The sequence below is a fragment of the Tamandua tetradactyla genome, chromosome 15 (assembly GCF_023851605.1).
Source record: "Tamandua tetradactyla isolate mTamTet1 chromosome 15, mTamTet1.pri, whole genome shotgun sequence".
Lineage (NCBI taxonomy): Eukaryota > Metazoa > Chordata > Mammalia > Pilosa > Myrmecophagidae > Tamandua > Tamandua tetradactyla.
In genome coordinates, this window is record NC_135341.1 from 28,450,478 (window position 1) to 28,470,117 (window position 19,640).

The 19,640-nt window shown below is 37.9% G+C and overlaps 1 protein-coding gene and 1 long non-coding RNA gene across 13 annotated transcripts in view; one reads left to right on the top strand and one right to left on the bottom strand.

The window, feature by feature from the left end:
- Positions 1–9,108, top strand: part of ARHGEF3 (Rho guanine nucleotide exchange factor 3) — a 390,935-nt gene extending 381,827 nt beyond the window's left edge. For all 12 annotated transcript variants that reach the window (XM_077128939.1, XM_077128938.1, XM_077128936.1 and 9 more), the window contains 3 exons: positions 4,196–4,366; positions 6,118–6,304; positions 6,908–9,108. In XM_077128939.1, the coding sequence (XP_076985054.1) occupies positions 4,196–4,366; positions 6,118–6,304; positions 6,908–7,263 (714 nt within the window). In that variant the 3' untranslated portion in view covers positions 7,264–9,108. The remainder of the gene's footprint in view (positions 1–4,195; positions 4,367–6,117; positions 6,305–6,907) is intronic.
- On the bottom strand, positions 1,860–19,231 carry LOC143657033 (uncharacterized). The gene is made up of 3 exons (XR_013162722.1): positions 19,110–19,231; positions 17,318–17,353; positions 1,860–1,904 (listed from the first exon to the last, which is right to left on the bottom strand). It is a non-coding gene; the product is annotated as an uncharacterized LOC143657033 (long non-coding RNA).
- Positions 19,232–19,640: the final 409 nt, after the last annotated feature.

Below are 19,640 nucleotides of genomic sequence, written 5' to 3' on the forward strand. Positions count from 1 at the left end.
ATTGGCAGGATGCTGCAGAGGCCCAGGGTGAAGTCAAGGACTTCTGATCAAAGAGGTAGCAGTGGGGCTGGAGGCTAAGAGCCCAACTCAAAGGGGAATCATCAGGGCTCACTTCCTGATTGGATCTGGGACAATAATAGGAGGAGGTCATAGGTGATTTGAAATCAGGAGGCTAAACTTGCTGAACAAATTGCCTGTCTCCTCCTAGACATGGTTTAATAATAATGAATAGTAACAATAACAACATCAACAATAACAAGAGTAAAGGTAGTAGCTGCTGACGTTTATTGAGCACCTAGTAAATCAGCTTTAGGTAATTTACTTACATAGGTTATATATCTCATTTAATCCTTGCAGCAACCTATGAGATAGGACGGTCTTTTCAGATGAGGCTTGGAGGGGTTAAATAACTTGCCCAAGTCCAGAGCCAATGAGTGATGAAGTTAATGTTTGAATCCTATCAGTGTAGACTCCAAACCCACTCCTTTTTCTTCTTTTCTGTGATCCTACTCCATGGAGCTGAAAGCATGGCCAATTTATTGAGCCCTGGCCACTTATGGAATCGAGGAGAGCTGTCTGGTCCTCAGGCTTTGTGGCGAGTCCTTCCTGGGTATAGGGCTGGGCCTGATGCTTTTAAGGAGGAATAGAGAAGAATGAGGAAAGATTCCCTCCTGAATCATGAGGTGTTAGATGTGTCTGGCAGGTCTGAGACACTCATAACAGGCCCCCAACCCAGCACAGATGGGGAACTCAGGCACCACGGATGAGGCCCACTCTCACTTCATCTTGTCTGTTTTTATTACTGAGAAGAGTGTGATACAGCCCCCCTTTCCATATTTCATCGCTGCAAGTGTGTGGTCTGCAAGGAGAAATACAACAGGGAGCTTGAACTAGTCTAAATAATTACTTTTTTGAAGCACACAATTCTGTTCTGAGTTTTACTGTAAGGGTTTCTTCTTTTTAAATGTGCAACATGAAAGAATACTGCTGTGTTTAAAAAACACCCAGGGAGCTGAGGTTCGAATTTAAAAACAGATAGATAAGAATATGCTTCTTCACAATATGAAAAGATGTACTAGTAACCAGTTTCCCTAGTGCATAAAATGTGAAGCTATTTTCAAAAGTTGAACCTATACCTAATTATTCAGGTAGATCTGTACGTGAAGCACCATATACCTGCATTTAAAAATGTCTGCAAAGCAGGTCTTCTAAACACCCTATAGCATTATCCCAGGTGAGCAGAAATATTTAGTCCTGTACTAGAGGGTGCACTGTGAATATTTGGTAAACATAAAGCCCATAGTGCTAATGTAGCCTGACATTTTTGTTTCCTGAATGACGTTTTCTATCTATGAAAAGGGAAAAATAGAGTGCTAAGCAAATTGCCTTGACACCAAGGGCATTGATTGCACTCAATCATGTGATTAGATCTAAAGGAACATCATGCATTTAATGCGATACATAAACTACCACATTTAAATTAGAATTTCTTGATAGTGTTTTGGAGGGTTACTAGAAATGTCCCCCAATGAGAACTAAAATTCTTAAGAGTTCGGATATTCATATGTTCCAGAGAACTGGTTAACGTTTTAAATTCTGAGGATTGTTTTGGCCAGAAAATGATCCTGTAGACCATCTCTTCTCCCTACCCACCCCTGTTCCCCAACTCCTTGAAAAAAATCAGTAGGAAGAACAGCTCTGCTTTTGATGCAGCAGCAGCAAAGGCTGCAATTTTTGGTTTATGTCAGGAAACAAGTAGATGATATTGCCACTCAGGGAACCAGACAAGGCTTTCAGATCCATTTGAGGATGATGATTCTACCATGTGTGAGCTTAATCCCTGTACTGTTACCACATACCTCTCATCATATCCCTTTACCGCTCTCTTCTCTTTAGTTTGAACCCTGGTAAGAGATGCAACAATAAATTTAATTTAAATGCACAACTACCAATGATTGCTATTAGCAGTCTGCTGTATGTAAGTTTATTCCTCTCTGCAATCCTGCAAAATAAATCCCTCTTAAGAACTAGTGCAGAGAGTTAGATCCTTATGGGGTTCAGTAGTTATAAATACAAAATATTATTTTAATAAATAAAAGCAGACCCAGAGTTCCTATTATAAATGTACCTATAGATTCTAGAATGATAGTACCAATTGTTTTCATTGTTTTGTCTCTCTACTTTTTAAAACACCAGAAAGAAGTAGCATTTGGAAGTAGTCCTTTCTGCCTAAGGAGACACTATGGCATTTGATTTTTATTACTCTTCATGCAGCATGCCAGCTGTTCGTTCCTAATTAAATTAAGAAATGAGCACATTTTTATGCCTATAGTGATTCTTCTTCCTGTTTTCTTAGATATTTGTAGGAAATTCAGAAAATTAACTAAAGTGTTGGTTAATTCAAGCTACCCAGGTGTAGTTATAATACCTAACTGATAAGATATCACAGCAATCAATCTAAGGTTTTTAATAAAAGTAAGGAAAAAGCATGGATTCCAATGCATATTAAAAATGTCGCAAGGTTAAAGAGTAAGGTAAACATAAACCAGTGGTTCACGTACATCCTATATTCTAAGCTATTTAAGGACAGGGACTTTGTCTCATTTCTTTGAATGCCACTCCCTAGTCTAACACCAAGCAAGTGCTCATCAAGCACTAGTTGAATTAATTGGAAGGATGTCATGCCGTTAGCATATTTTGTGCACTTTTTTTGAAAAGTACAATAAATAATCAGTCATCTTTGAAAACCAAGAGGGGCAAAAAGAAGTACAAAGAGAAAGTTACCAAAGTTTCCTGCTATTTATTGTTTTATGAAACGAAAGCTCAGAATAATTTTACAGGACTTCTCTTTGATATTAAGTTGACATCAAAGGCCAAAAGACGCTTTTGTGACACTGAAAGTGGCTAAAAGTTTTCAGACAATTGTTCTGGGCAGAAATTATCATTTCTCTAAAATATGAAAAATGATCACTTAGTCTGAGGGAGAATTCATTACCTTTTTAATACATTATGAGATCTGGTAGCTTCTGACTGATGAAAGTCGGTTTTAGAACCTTGCTTTTCCCGGAGAGGGGTTTGTTTTTCTTACTGAAATTCTGTGAATTCCCTGAGAACTTTTTGCTGTTTTATTTGCTGGAAAATGTGATTGAACTCTGGGGCTTCTCACCTGCTAAGTTCTTTTCAGTGGAAATCACTGCAAGGAAGATGGAGCTGTTAGTCTTTTAACTACTAGAGCACAGAAGACCCTGCTGAGGCATTCGTTACTTTGCCTTCAGTTGATTTCTCATTCCTTTGTTTTCTAGTATTTCTCACTTTTAGTCATATTACCTCCGTGGTCAAATAACAACATATCTGAATAAATACCCACTGACTGAGCCTCAGTGCAGTGCCCTCTCTTTGTTAATGTTGCTTTGCTTGCTTCACGTTACTGCATTGCATCCACTATTGGTTAGACTCCTCCTGCCCTTTATTTACACACTCGCATGTGCTAAGGACATGAGCACAAGTGTATCTACACAAACAGTCCCCATCGTTATTCCTAATGTCTTTTTTCCCTACCATTTTCCTGTCCTTTGTAAAACATTTATATTTTGTCACTAAAAAGATATCCAAACCACTTAGTTGCCAGTGTTGTTTGTAGGTTAGATTGAGTACAAGTAAAGGGACCCTGTAACTAGCCTTCATATCCCCAAATATGATCCCTTTTCTGGACTTCTGCTTTCCACTTTGTTTTCCCAGTTTTTTGTTTGTTTGTTTGTTTTTGTTTTTGTTTTGTTTTCCCAGTTTTTTTATTCCTATATTTTCAACAGTGTGAATGTGTTCTAAGAAATGTACAACATGGAACTCAGTATTTGAGTCCTCAGCATCGAAGGCTGTGCTTTGTATCTCTTCCTCTCAGATAAAATTATACAACATTAGTGACATAAATATAAAACAAATATACGCGTGTGTGTGTGTATATATATGAATAAACAAATATATGTGTGTATATATATATATATGCATATGGATGGATAGGTAGAGCATATTAAAAGCATTTATTTATTTTTTTCCCCTCTTTCCCAAAGAAGCAATTTTAATAACAGCCTCAGAGCCTAGATCCTTGTGCTTCTGGGCAGTCATCTGGGCTGAGCCCCTGAGACTTGGTGTGGATGGTGTATTGACTTTCCCTATACTTTCCTTTTTGTTTCCATAGATAAACATCATTCAAGGAATTGTAGCAGAAATCAACACCAAGACTGGAGAATCCGAATGCCGCTATTATAAAGAGCGGCTCCTTTACTTGGAAGGAGGCCAGAAAGACTCCCTGATCGACAGCTCCCGAGTGCTGTGTTGTCATGGTGAACTGAAGAACAACCGGGGCGTGGTGAGTGGTTACTCTCCTTTGGAGGCTCTTCCTGGGCCTCCCCATAGCTTAATTCATTTGCCATGAATTAAGGCTCCTCTGACTATGCCTTCTGTATCCATGGGAGATTTTTGAGATCTCAAGATTTTTGAGAACATAGATAGTAGTTGGGGTGGGAGATATGTTTTACTTAGTTTATCCCACACATCCCCCCCATCCTCAGTTTACCTTGGAAATAATTGATGAATAAAGTCCTGAGTCAGAAAAAAAAGAGGAGCAATTTGAAGACAAACAGTAGCTGAGACTAATAAGAGGAATCTTCAGTGAACATTTATAAATGAGGGCTATTTGATTGTCCAGACGATCTGAGTTCAAACTGCCTGCCTTGGCTAGAAGACTGATTAAAGTCTTTTGTATAAAATCTCTGTATAAAAATCTCTGATTATTTTTAGTATATAAAGCAATACCCAACTCCTTTCCTTCTCTATCTCCAAGAAGAGTAGTCTTAACATACTCTTTCTATTCCCCCCCCATGAAAATGTCCAAATCAAGGCATCGTCAAGGCAATGCCTTCTTCCTGAAAACCAGCTCCCAGCAATCTTTGGCTCCTCTAACATATGGCAAGGCACATGGTGGTGTGTACTGGTCTCTTCCCTCTCTTCTGAGTTCCTTGATTTCCTCTTCTTGCTTCTATGACTTTCTCACTTTGACTTCTGTTTATAAAGGTGTCCAGTAATAGGACTAAGACCCATCCTGAATGAAATGGGTCACACCTTGACTGAAGTAGCCTCATTAAAAAAAATCAGTGGGTCCTCACCTGCAGGAATAGATTAACTTTACGAACATGCCTGTCTGGGGTACATACAGTTTCAAACCACCACAGTGACCCCTGATTTGAAAAGCGACGTGAGTGCCAGGTTTCTACTTGGAAACCAGAACCCAGCTGCAAGGTTGTGAATCTCTGCACTTCAATTCCAAAGCGTTTCTAAATCATTTAGAATTGGATGGAGCCAAGTTACCCCTGCTCTACCCAGCAAACGTGATTTTATGATGTGGTTTGAGATTAGCCTTCATTTTTGAGATTTTCTCTTTGTCCACAACACACACATCAGTCATCAGCCTTTTAAGCATAACCTCTTGAGAGAACTGAGGTTCTGATATACTTAACAGAGAAGAAAAATTTTGATCATCTTTCTTTGTGACTCTAGCAACCTGCTTTGGTTCCCTCTGGAACAGGCAGTGTTCAGAGTTGGAGCTTCTGGATGAAGCTGATAATCAGCTCTGTGGTGAAAGGAACAAATGTTTTTATGGGTTTGAGAATCAAAAATTAACATTGGGCTTGGTATGCCAGTCTCCTTTTGACTTCTTAGAATTATATCAGAATAATTTGGCTGCCAAAGCCAAGGAATGGTAACTTTTCCTTGGTTACTTCCTCCGTCCTATTCCTCTTTCTCGTTTTCTTCTTATGGGAGCTGGAGACTGTGTGTGTCTGTAAGGTTTGGAAGTGCAGTGTGACTAGTTGGCAGCCCTGGCTGCAGGTGCCTGGAGGCAGAAAGGTTTTCTCCAGTGAGCTTCTAGGGAAGCTCTCCTAGAGTAAAGGCAATGGATGCATCTGGAAATGCTTCTGACCTGCTCAGCTTCTGTTCTCCTGGAGGTAGTTTTGAGCCTAGAAAGTCATAATCCATAAACCTAGTACCTGAAGTCTGGAGGTTCACAAATCACCCACTTATTGCATTATTTCTTAGGAAAGCCTATGGGTTCTTTTCTTCTAGAAACTGCATGTTTTCCTGTTCCAAGAAGTGCTTGTGATCACTCGAGCTGTCACCCACAATGAGCAGCTCTGCTACCAGTTATACCGGCAGCCCATCCCCATGAAGGATCTCTTACTGGAAGACTTGCAGGACGGAGAAGTGAGGCTGGGTGGCTCCCTGCGCGGGGCATTCAGCAACAACGAGAGAAGTATGGATGACAGCCTGTTTTGATCCGTTGAATGTCTTTGCTTGTGGTGGCTCAGAGAGCAGAATTAAGGTTCAAAGAGAACAGCCAAGGCCTTGGAGTCAGACTGGATTCTAATGCTGTCTTACCATGTCCTGATTGTGTAACCTATTTCAACCCCCATGAGCCTTAGTTTCCCATCTGCAAAGTGGGATACATACCTAATTACCTTATAGGGTTATTATAAGGATTAAGTGAGATACCATACAGGACATGTCTGAACATAGTTGGTGCTCCTTGAGCATCGGTTCCCTTTCCTTGTCTCCTTCTATTGGGAAAAAAGTTCACATAATACCAGTTAGTCCCTATGTGGACACAAGTTGCATAACAGAGACTTGTCCCTAAAGAGACATAAAGAATGGTTGATTAGGTTGAGGGCTCATCTGTAATATTACCCAAATGGTAATGGAGCTGAGCCATGTCCTGGGTCCATTGGGAAAACATTTTGTAATCAATTAGTGATGCTCGCCCTGGTTCCTGGGGGTTAGTGTCACTATATTATTATCTTCAACCTGGAGAAATATGTATCCGTTAACTTTTTTTTCCCCATGTATTTTTCATTTCTAGTTAAAAACTTCTTCAGAGTAAGTTTCAAAAATGGATCCCAAAGTCAGACCCACTCGCTACAAGCCAATGATACCTTCAACAAACAGCAATGGCTCAACTGTATTCGTCAAGCCAAAGAAACAGTTCTGTGTGCTGCTGGGCAGGCTGGGGTGATTGACTCCGAGAGATCGTTCCTAAACCCTGCCACTGGGGAGAGCAGAGAGCCACGAGGTGAAACAAAACTTGAGCAAATGGACCAATCAGACAGTGAGTCAGACTGTAGTATGGACACCAGTGAGGTCAGCCTCGACTGTGAACGCATGGAACAGACAGACTCTTCCTGTGGGAACAGCAGACACGTAGAAAGCGATGTCTGACAGAAGCGTGTGTACTTCCTGGAAGTCACCCTGTGTCTTACCTGTACAGTATTTGCATTCCACACATGGAACAGTTTGGAGAAGCACTTTTTAATAACTTTGTGACTGTGTTGACCCAGTGTCTTGTATCTGTAACTTTGTCCCTAGTACTGTAACTGCCAGTCTGTCTGTGAAGCTGGAATCTGGAGCAACTATTACCCTGTATTGTATTTCACAAGGGTCTGGAGAGATGAAGAGATACGTGAACAAGTTGCTCTCAATTGTCCTGCTGGATTTGTTAAAAAAAAAAAAGGAAAAGAATCTCTAAACTACTGTTTTATATAGGTTGTTTTAAAAGTCCTTCTGTGCTTTTCTAGTGCTTTCTAGCTCTTGACATGGTAGCTGAAGGCATGGAATTTAGAGGACCTTGAAAACAGGGTACAAGGAAAGTTCACTCTTGAATTGTGATGGCGTTTGAGGGAGAAGCAGGAGTGAGTTTAATTCGATGGCATCCAACCAGAAAACCTGACTGGACAACCATCCCCAGGGATTCTGGAGACTTAATTTTGCAAAGGAAGAAGCACTGTATTGACCTTGCAATTTTATCCAATGCAGGTTTGACACAGCAATCTATTAGGACATGAAATACAGTCTGACCTTAAAAGGATCAGCACAAAAGCAGCTGCCAGCTCTGAATCTTTAACTGAAATGTACATTGCACCAGGATGTCACTGTGGAGTTGGTGGCTGATTTAGCAAGCCTAAGACATCAGAATAGCACTCAAAGGACCCGAATAAAACCTGCTGGGAACCTATCTTCATTTTGTTTCATCTGCCTATGCCTGCTCATATTTTATAGCGTGAATGAAGAGATGAGGAAAAGAAAACATATCTATGTCAGTGACTCTGTTTACAGAGAGGAAGAATTTGGAATGAGAAGTGCTTCATCATAATCCTATGTGAGAAACATTAAAAGAGAAAAGCAAGGTCCAGTGTCCTTATGGAAAAGGCCAGAGCTTTGGATTTTCCTGTTCTGCTATTGGGTTATTGGTTTGCCATGTCTGGCTCCATGCTGTGATCAGAATCCTAATTACATTTTCCAAGGCCAATTTAATTAACTCTATGATTAATTAGGATCAATTAGTCAAACTGAAAAACTCTTTGTCCAGCCTTGATTTACAGTGCAGGGTGGGTTGCACACCTTTAAACAAGTTAACTAAACACATGGAAAAGCTCCCCACAAGTGTAAATATTAAGAATGACCTGTGCAAAATTACACCCACACCAGCACTAGTAGTAATGATTCTAAATTATTGCCAAAAGAGTTTTTTTTAATCTTCTGTGTCTTTCAAGTTTACAGAAAAGAGAGCAGTCAATACAATGTTGTCATTTTAGTATGTACATATACCATGTGCATTCAGAGAAGCTGTGTGACAAGATTATCAATATAAAACCAAGTTATATTACTTTATTATTTTTGAAAAACAAAAAAATATTGTGATCAGTTTTACCCTGTAAAACGTATTCCTGTATTTATAGATTTTGAACATGGTGAATTATTTTCTATTACAATTTTATTTAAAACTGCTCTGTTTCTCAAGTTGTTATTGATTTAACAAGTGAGTGAACCCGCTGCAGATAAAAGCAGGGGAAAGCTGAGACCTGTTATTTGATGGTGGCAAAAAGAATGAATCATTCTTTGCAGGAGTCATTGGCCACTTTGGTTGATGTGTTGGGAAAAGAGGTCTATCAAAGCATTGGCCTACAGGAAGAAAGTAAATGAATGTTTTGATGAAATAGATGTTTTTGTATAATGGCCTTAAACTTTTCTGGAAGCATTTCAAATAAATTACATTAAAATATCGTCTTCTAGGTGTAAGTGTTTGCCCTCCAAATGTCAAATTTCAACTGTTATCCTGAGAGTCTCTCTCTGAACATTTTTCTTGTCCTCAAATACAGACTTTCAAAAAAGATGTGGATTAAAATAAATGCTTTGATTTGGTTGAGCAAAGCACTCGCAGAACTTGTATTTCTAAGATCTATTTTTTGTAGCATTCTTTGTTCATTTGATGATTAACAACTATTAAATCCATCCTGAGTCTAAAGTCAAGTGATAAGATAGAAGTGTTGAATCTCACTACTTGATATAGGTGACTGTTGATGAAGGAGAGGCTAAATTATAGGAGACAAGTTTCATTTTGAAATTATTACTGGAATTTCTACTTTTTCTTTCATTAAAATGGTTAGTTTTAGTCCTCCACAAAGAAGTTTTTGCTAAAAAGGCTAAACACTTTTAAGCTATGGGTAGCCAGTTCTCAATAACACCTTGGTCCTACAAGGCTGCTGTTAAAATAAGACTTTGCCACTTTCTTTGACCTACTGTGAATTTTCAGATTAGTTAAGATATTTACATAAATAAATATAAATCCAATTTTTTTCCCCAAATGCCAATTCCCTTCTAGTTCCCCTCCTCTTCTTCTTCTTCCTCCTCCTCCCTTTTTTTTCTCCTCATCCTTCTTCAGTACTACTTTGGACAATGCCTCCACTTTTCATTCTGGTGATTGTACGGTATTGACTGTTGATACTAGAGGATGTATCTTCGCTAGTATATTAGAGCATGTTTGTACTGACATTTTGTGGTTTAGTACAAGTGATTGAGGGCTAAATGGTTTTCTTCAGTCTGTTTTCAAGATGTTATTTTACATGCAACTAAAAGTAATCCTTGCAGGTGATATGCAAAGACATAAGCAATGAAAAGAGCCAGCCAGTTTTGGGCAAAATTGGAATGCGGTTTCAGCTTCTGGTTTGTGTTCGCCATCAACTATAGCTTTAGTTTCCATTCCTATCAGTCTCCAGCACCTAAGAATACAAAGCTCTTGATAACTCCAGCCTTGTTTCAACAAAGACTGTGGCGATAGGAAACTTCAATTGACCCCATTGTTGCTGTTCAAGTTTCCGTTTACATTCTATCATTGTCCACTTTCTACTAATTTTCAAAAGGCCTAAGTACTCTTATGATTAGAACATCCCTGTTCTTATTTAATGAAGGCAATTTCTTTGGAAAATAAAGTTATCACACAATTTCACTCAGGCCAGTTTTCTCCTACCTGACTCCCGTTGGCATTGTAGAAATAGCCACTGAATAAACCCTCCCATTTAATGTGCTTAATTCATTAGGTCCTGCTATCTTGTTTATTGACAGAATTCTAGAACTGGAGTATCGAAAGGAAGTTTGAAGAGATTCCAACAGGAATCTGGCGATCACGAAGATTTAAAACCTTACCCACAGGAGCACACAATAAGAAAAGGTGACTGTATTCATTGTACCTCCAGGGTATTTATGCAAACAAGTTTGCAAAATATTTACTGCTCATCAGAATGGCAAGCCAAATTTCCACTCTCCAATTGCATCATATCTCTTTTCGCTGGGCTGGCTGGTATTTCAGCCAGCCACATGAATATACTGAGACAGAGCAGTCCATCACTTGACCTAGAGGGAAGAGCAGGGCCTTGGACATCCATGCTCTCTCTCTTTGTTGGTCATGTGGTTCAGGAAACTGAACATGCATTTTACATTCTACATAGCTTGTCTACTTACACATACATGTTCATAGAGAAACACATGTAGATATTAACAAGCTGTGCTATCTCGTGTGGAAGTTGTGAAAAATATCCTGCAGGAGTTGTATTCAATATATCTGTTTCCATGTCTAAAATGGGGACATTATGAACCCTTCAGGCCATTTAAAAAGTGAGATACTGTATGTGAAACAGGTTGAAAACTATTGCATAGTAATAGTTTTCATTGCTGTTATTCAATAATCACTTTTAAATTAGCACTTGTTATATATGAAATTGCCATGTCTTGGTATGGGTGGGTCTTTTGCAATCATGTGCTGCATACTGGGGTGGGGGATGGGGGTGGAGAGGTGTTTCTCAATCCAGAGAATCTGGTATTTTTTCTAGCATTTTTGCTTTGATATTTTCTTTCCCACAATTTTCTGTTTTCTCTTTCAGGAACTCCTGAAAAAGATTTTGAACCTCCTGGGCTTGAAGTTGGACTTCCTGGATTGATTTTCAGATACTCTTATCCCTTCATCCCTACTTTTTCTTTCCTTATATAATCTCTCATGAAGATTTCTTCACCTTTATCTTCTAACTGTTCCATTAATTTGCGAAGAATTTGGCTATCATAGTTCTTATTGCTAAAAGATTTACCTTTCTCTTTTATTGTTCCTATTCTTAGAGCATACATGTTCTAATTTAATGAAGGCAAAATCTCCCCTAAACTCTCTGAAGGTATCACAGTTTTGTGGTTGGATTTTTCTTCTTGCATTGTTTTTTGAATCTGGGAATGATGATGATAACTCATTGTATTGTTGGGTAGGATGAGTGAGCTGTTATAGCGAAAGCACTTGGACCGTACCCTGGCTGTGCCAGATACCTTCAGATACCGCTCCAAATCCACTGTCTGTCCTGGTCCATCTGTTTATGTGCCTGTGCAACCTATATGCACTTCATCCATTCATCAAATTTTGCCTGCAACTTTCGTTTTGGTTTGGCCAAAGAGAAGTCTTCACAGAAGATCAGTGAGAAGGGAAAAGAGTGAGGTTGTAGAATTGATTCTCCCAGCTCCTTTCTCAAAGAATTGCCTTGGACTGGCTGCATTTTTCACCCTGAAGTCATAACTTCTCTCAAGGACCTCTCTCTGAGCAACCCTTCAAGTCTAGGGTGGTAACAGTTCCACTGTCACTAGCCTCTGGATATTGCATTGTTCTTCCACCCTGCCCACAACTTTGTATATAGTTCCTTTATTTATTTATTTTTTGTAAAGTCCCTTTATTAAGCCCTTCTTGAATTATCCTAATTTGAATATGCCATATTTGAATACAAGCATACATTGCTAAGCCTGTTGAGCCCATGCCCAATATGGTATCTGATTTTGCTTTTGTTTTTTGTACGTTGTCATGCATATTTTCTGAAAAGGGAAATTAAAACATCCTTCAAAACCAAAGACAAAAGGCTTTTTTATGCATATAAAAGCTGAAAGAATTCATCACTAGCAGACCTGTACTAAAAAAAAAAAAAAAAAGTTAAAGGACCTCCAAACAGAAAGAAAACGACACCATGGATTCACAAAAAGGAAGCAAGCACTAGAAATTCAACTAGGTGAAAAGAATAGGAAAAACTTTTCTTATTATTATTTGAATCTCTCTAAAAGTAATTGATTCTGGCCATGATGGAATAACAGGAACCAAATTTACTCTCTAACCTGAAACAACCAAAAATAAAGTAAAAAATATATGAATCAATGGATTGAAGACACCGAAACCCAAGCAGTTAAGGACAATAACCGTGAGGAATCAGAAACAAATGAGATGAGCTCTGCAATTTTTCCAGCTACTGCCTTGAGAAAGTTTCTAGGCAGCAACACAGGGAGGAGGAACCCAGACAAAATCCTGTGAACTCCCTGAGCTGAGAGATGAGAGAGATCAAGGCAATGAAGGTTTGCAGTCAGAGAGTAGAAAGCTGGACAAAGAAAACTGGAGTCTGCAGAGAGTGTCCCTCAAGATACAGCAAAATACTGATTAGAGCACATGTGCAGATTAGAGGGAAGTCACACAGTGCTGGGAATTAGTGCCTTTTCCCACAAATCAGACAGCAAGAGCTTCATAATTCTTGGGCATTAGATGGAGTCCCCAGAAGAGTCTAGTTTCAGTAGCAGAGAATAATTAGCTGTTGAGCAACCACTGTTCTGGTCCTACCTAACGAATCTTAAAAGAAAGACCAGAAACAATCAAACTGTTTCCAAGTAACTGCATCCCAGAACAAAGCTCAAAAACATTGCTTGGACTACAAAACTATCCAGAACCTAGCAGGGTAAAATTCAGTGTCCATCATCCCTAGAGAAGATACCCAGCAGCCTGGGAAAAACTCTTCTGCCCCTCAGGGAGCACCAGGGGCTGAAAGAGTATTTGTAGGAGTAATGGCTGAAAAAACTTCCCAGATTTGGTAAACTTCTCAAATTTATGGTATCTCTAATTCAGCTTATAGATTGAATTGGGCTAAACTTCAATAGGATAAACCCAAAGAAATCCATGCCAAGACATATCATAATTAAAGTTCTGGAAACTAAAGACAAAATATTTTGAAAGTAACCAGAGAGAGACAATGCATTACCTATATTGGAACAACTCTTTGGGTGACAACAGGTTCCTCATCTGAAATCACAGAGGCTAGAAGGAAGTGGCACAGTATTTTTCACGTGCTGAAAGAAAAGAACTGTCAGCTGCATATTCTGTATCTGACAAAACTATACTTCAAAAATGAAGGGAAAATAAAGACATTCTCAGGCAAAGGAAAACTAAAATAAATTGGTCACTAGCAGATCTATTCTTAAAGACTGGTGAAAAGAAGTTCTTCAAGCAAAAAGAAATGCTGAAGGAAAAAATCTTGGACCTTTGGGAAGGAAGAAAGAACGATGGAAAGAGCAGAAATAAAAGTACATAGAATAAACTATTCTTCTCTTCATGAGTTTTACAGATCACATTTGATGATTAAAATGAAAATTATAGTACTATCTGATGCTCAAGGCAATAATATTTAAAAGTGGAGAAGTATAAGTTTTCTATACTTCACTTGGGGTACTGACATTTTAATACTAATAGACTGTGGTAAATCACATATATAAATATTATAATACCCAGAACAATCACCACAAATACTGCACAGAGATAAATTTAAAAAAACTATTAAGGAATCCGGATGGAATCCTTAAAAATTGTGTAGTAAACTACAGGAATACAAGAAAGAAGCACCAATATAACATAATATACTAGAAAAGCACTAATATATCAATATGATGTCATTATATATCACTATCATTTATCTTAAATATAAGTGGTTTAAATAATAAAAAACAGAGATTAGCTGGAAGCATTAAGAAAAAAAACATACACACAGCCCAAATAAACGTTTATAAGAAGTTCACTACTAATTTAATTACATAGGTAGGTTGAAAATAAAAGGGTGAAAAAATATACTATGCAAAATTAATTTTATAAAAGCAGAAGTGGCCATATTGATATCTCTGGTAGATTGATTCAGGTTACCCCAAAAGACACATTTATGTACTAACCCCTGGTTCCATAGATATGAACTCATTTTTAAATAGAACTCTTAAAGATTCTATTTGGATGAGGCCTAATTGAGTCAGAGTGGCCCTTAAATTAAGTTAGGCTGAAATCCTTATAAGCAGAAACAATTCAGATGCAGTTAGTAGAAACCAGAAGAGAAACACAAAGAGCCATTACCATGTGACAGAGGATTGCTGGAAAACCATCACCAGAATGCTACAAACTTTGGAGGAAACATGACCTTGCTGACAAGGTTTATTTTTTTTAATTTTGGCCTTCTAGCCTCCCAAACTGTGAACTAATAAATTCCTGTGGTTTAAGCCAACCAGTTCGTGGTATTTGTCATAACAGCCCTGGCAAACTAAAACAATACCCAGTAAAGTAGCCTTCAGAGCAAAGAAAATTATGAAAGACAAAGAGGAATGTCACATAAAGTTGAAAGGTTTGATTCATTAACATAATGTCTTAAATGTGTATGTACCAAACTCAAAGCCTCAAAATACATGAAGTAAAAACTGGTAGAGGGGGGCCACAGTGGCTCAGCAGGCGGAGTTCTTGCCTGCCATGCCAGAGACCTGGGTTTCGATTCCCTGTGCCTGCCCATGTGAAAAACAAACAGAAAAACTGGTAGAGCAAAAAGAAGAAAGGTAAACATCTACAAGTATAGTTAGTGACTTCAGCAGCTCCTCTCAGCAGCTGATAGAATTACTAGACAAAAAACCAGCAAGGGCATAGAAGATCTGAACAACACAATCAACAGAGTCTAATTGACGTATGGAGAATGCTTCATTCAACAACAGAAGAATAAACATTTTTTTAAGTACCCATAGAATATTCACCGAGGAACTATACCAAGTTTAACACAAATTTAAAATTTAAAATAATTGATTATGTTCTCTGACTATAATGGAATCAAACTACAAATTACTAACAGGAAGGCCACATGGTAGTCTATATGCACACGGAAATTGAACAACATGCTTCTAGGTAATCTATGAGTCAAAGAGGAAGTTTTAAACAAAATTTTAAAAATACATAGGTTTGAATGAAAATGAAAATACAATATATCAAAATATGTGCTGTGGTAGTTAAGTTCAGGTGTCAACTTAGCCAGGTAATGCAGCCCCATTGTTCTGTTTCTGTGGACTTAAATCATCAGTATGCGAAATTCATCTATGGCTGATTACATTTGCGGGTGGAGTAGCTTCCACAGTGAGTGAGGTTTAATTTAATTAGCTGGAGGCTTAAAAGAAAGAGGTCAAAAGAGAGCTCAGCAGCTCAGCATACCTCATCTCAGCATTTGCAGCTCAGCCCAGATACTTGGAGATGCAGAAAGGAATCGCCCTGGGGAAAGCCATTGAACCTCAGAAGCCAGGAGAGAAGGCCAGTAGACTTCACCGTGTGCCTTCCCATGTAACAGAACCTCAGAAGAAAACTAGCTGCCTTTCCTCTGAAGAACCATAAGCTTTTAAATAAATCCCTTATTAAAAGCTGATCCATCTCTAGTGGGTTGCATTCTGGCAGCTTTAGCAAACTAAAACGTGGGATTCAGCTAAAGCAGTGCTGAGAGGGAAATTTATACCATTATAAATGCTTAAATAGGTGTCAAATCAATAATCTAAATTTCTCCATCATGAAACTAGAAAACTAAGGGTAAAATAAATCCTAAGTAAGCCAAAGGAAGGAAAAATTTAAGGTAAGATGAAATGAAATTGAAAATAGGAAAACAATAAATAAAATCAAACAAAAATTAAATTGATAAACCTCTTAAAAGACTGGCAAAGATTAAAAGATGGAAACACCTCTAAATTCATTTTATAAGACTAATATTGCCCTGATACCAAGACCACATAAGGGCAGTTCAAAGAAAGAAAACTACAACCAGAATCTCTCATGAACTTAGACACAAAAATTTTCAATAAAATATTAAACTGAATCCAACAATGTAAAAAATTATACCCCATAAGCAACTAGGATTTATTCCAGTTATACAATACTGGTTCATTATTCAAAAGTCATATTAACCAGCTAAAGAAGAAAAATCATAATTGAATCAGTAAAAGTATTAGACAAAAGCTGATAATTCATGATTAAAAACATTCAGCAAGGGCATGACTCAGCAGGCAGAGTTCTTGCCTGCCATGCCGGAGACCTGGGTTCGTTTCCTGGTGGCTGCCCAGGCATTAAAAAAAAAGAAAAAAAAAAGCAAAAGAGATGGAAACAGCCCAAATGTCCATCAATGCATGAGTGGCTAAACAAGCTGTGGTAAATACCTATGATGGAATATTACAAAGCTGTAAGACAGAATAAAGTCATGAAGCATGTAACAACATGGATGGATCTTGAAGACATTATGCTGAGTGAAATTAGCCAGAAACAAAAGGACAAATACCATATGGTCTCACTGATAATGAACTAACATTAATGAGTGAACTTGGAGAATTTCAGTTAAGAACACAGGTTATCAGGAGATAGAAAAAGGGTAGAGATTAGGTAATTGGTGCTGAAGGAATATAGATTGTGCAACAGGACTGATTGTGAAAATTCAGAAATGGATAGCACAATACTACCTAGTCGTAGCACAATAATGTACACTGAATGAAACTGTATGTGAGAATGATAGAGGGAGAAGGCTGGGGGCATGTATAAAACCAGAAGGAAAGATAGACAATAAAGACTGAGATGGTATAATTTAGGAATGCCTAGAGTGTACGATGATGGTGATTAAATGTACAAACTAAAAAATGTTTTTGCATGAGGAAGAACAAAGGAATGTCAGTATTGCAAAAACAAAGAAACATTCAGCAAGTCAGAAATTGAAGAGATTCTCTCAATTTGAAAGAGCATCTACAAAACCCTACAACTACCATCATACTTAATAGTTAAACACTAAATGCTTTCACTCCCAAGATCAGGATCAAGGCAGATGTCTTCTCTTACCACTCTTTTTCAGCATAGTACTGGAAGCTCTTTTTACTGCAATAAGGTAAGAAAAATAAATCAGCATAGAGATTGGAAAGGAATAAATAAAACCATACCTATTTGCAAATGACATGATCATCCATATAGAAAGTCCCGCAGAAAAACTCTTAGAACTAAATGAGTTCATCAAGATTGCAAAATACAAGATCAGCACACAAAAAGCTGTCACATATCTATATACCAACAAATACTATGCAGAATGCAGAAACCAAAATTAAAAACACAATTACATTTATTCACTCCCAGAAAATGAAATAGTTAGGCTTACACTTAACACAACCTGTACAGTATCTATATACTGGAAATTACAAAAAAAGCTGATGAAAGAAATAAAGACCTAAACATATGGAGAGATATACCATGCTCATAGATTGGAAGATGCAGCATAGTAATAATTCCAATTGCTATAGGTTTGTTATAATTTCTGTCAAAATCCCAATAAGGTTCTTGTAGACATAAGCTTATTCTAAAATGTATACGGATAATAAAACAATAAAATAAATGGAAAAACAGGTTCTGGAATAGCTAGAACAATTTTGACAAAGAAGAACCAAGTGGAAGGAATTTCTCTACCCAATATTAAGGCTTACCTGATATATATTGTCCAACATTATAGCTACAGTAATCAAGACAGCCTCTTATTGGCAGAGGAATAGATACATAGATCAATGGAATGGAATAGAGAACCCAAAAATAGACCCACCTAAATATGCTCAAGATTTTTTGGCAAAGGTGCAAAATCAATTCAGTGGGGGAAGGATAGCCTTTTTAACAAGTGGTGCTGAAGCAATTGGATATCCATAGGCAAAAACAACTAAACAATCTTGACCTAAACCTTAAACCTGGTACACAATGGATCATGGACCTAAATATAAAACATGAAACTATAAAATTTCTAGAAAAAAATACAGGAGAAAATTTTTTACATCTAGGGCTATGCAAAGAGTTTTTAGCAATGCATGACCCATAAAAAGAAAGAATAAAGCCTTTTCATTATAAGTTCCTCATCAAACTTGAAAGCTTTCACTCTGTAAAAGTTAATGTGAATAGGATGAAAAGACAAGCTACAGACTGGAAGAATATGTTTGTAAATCAAATATCTGACAAAGGGCTACCACCTAGAATATAGTAAGTACTCTCAAAACTCAACAGTTAAAAAAAATTTCAATTACAAAATAGCAAAAAACATACAGAGATACTCCACTGGAAAGGATATACAGATGGCAAATAAGCACTTGAAAAGGTGTTCAACATCATTAGCTATCAGAGAAATGCAGATTTAAAACACGAGATATCACTAGATACCCATTAGAATGACTAAAATAAAAAATAGATACAACACAAATTTTTGGCGAGGATGTGGAGAAACTGGATCATTCATACACTGTTGGTACACCCACTCTGGAAGAGAGTTGCCAGTTTCTTAAATAAATAACCATGCAAATACATATAACTCAGCAGTAACACTTGGGCGTTCATTTCAGAGAACTGATAACTTATGTTCACACAACAGCTGTACATAAATGGTCACAGCAGGTTTTTCATTAATAGCCAAAACTGTAAACAGTCTAGATATCTGTGATGGTTAGGTTCTGGTGTCAACTTGGCCAAGTGATGGTGCCCAGTTGTCTGGTCAGGCAAGCACTGTCCTGTTGCTGCAAGGATATTTCATGGCCCAGAATATCTTGTCTGGTGGTGGCCTGAGAGATTCACTCTCCAGTATTTGCCCTGTATGTAAAAAGTGGCTCACCAAGTTCTCCTACAGAATTCTGTGGGTGACTAGTCAAGTCGTGTTGATGGGAGCAAGGGATTGTTGGCTGTAGGACACAGAGTGCAGTGCTCGGGACCTTGAGGAAACTGTTTCCTAGGGAGCACAGGACATTCTTATCTGTGTAAACAGAGGAATTCTTAAGGTCACACATGCATACCTAAGACAAGAGGCATGTACAGAAAGGATCAGTGAGTTCCCTTTGCTTTGACCTGGAGCTATTCTCTAAACTCACTGTATGGATAACCCCTGAAGGAAATCACTCACACGGATCAGTCTGCAAAGGCTGAGAAAGGTGAACAATCTGAAGTGGACCTTAAGAAAAAAGTTCCATTTATAATACTATCTTTAAAAAGCCTATTTGGAATAAATTATACGAAGGATACACAAGACAGACAACAAAAGTGCAAAACACTACTGAAAGAAATTAGAAGACACCTAAATAAATGGCATTCCATGAATTCCCATTTATGAATGGCAAGAGTTAATATTGTTAAGGTGTCAATATTACCA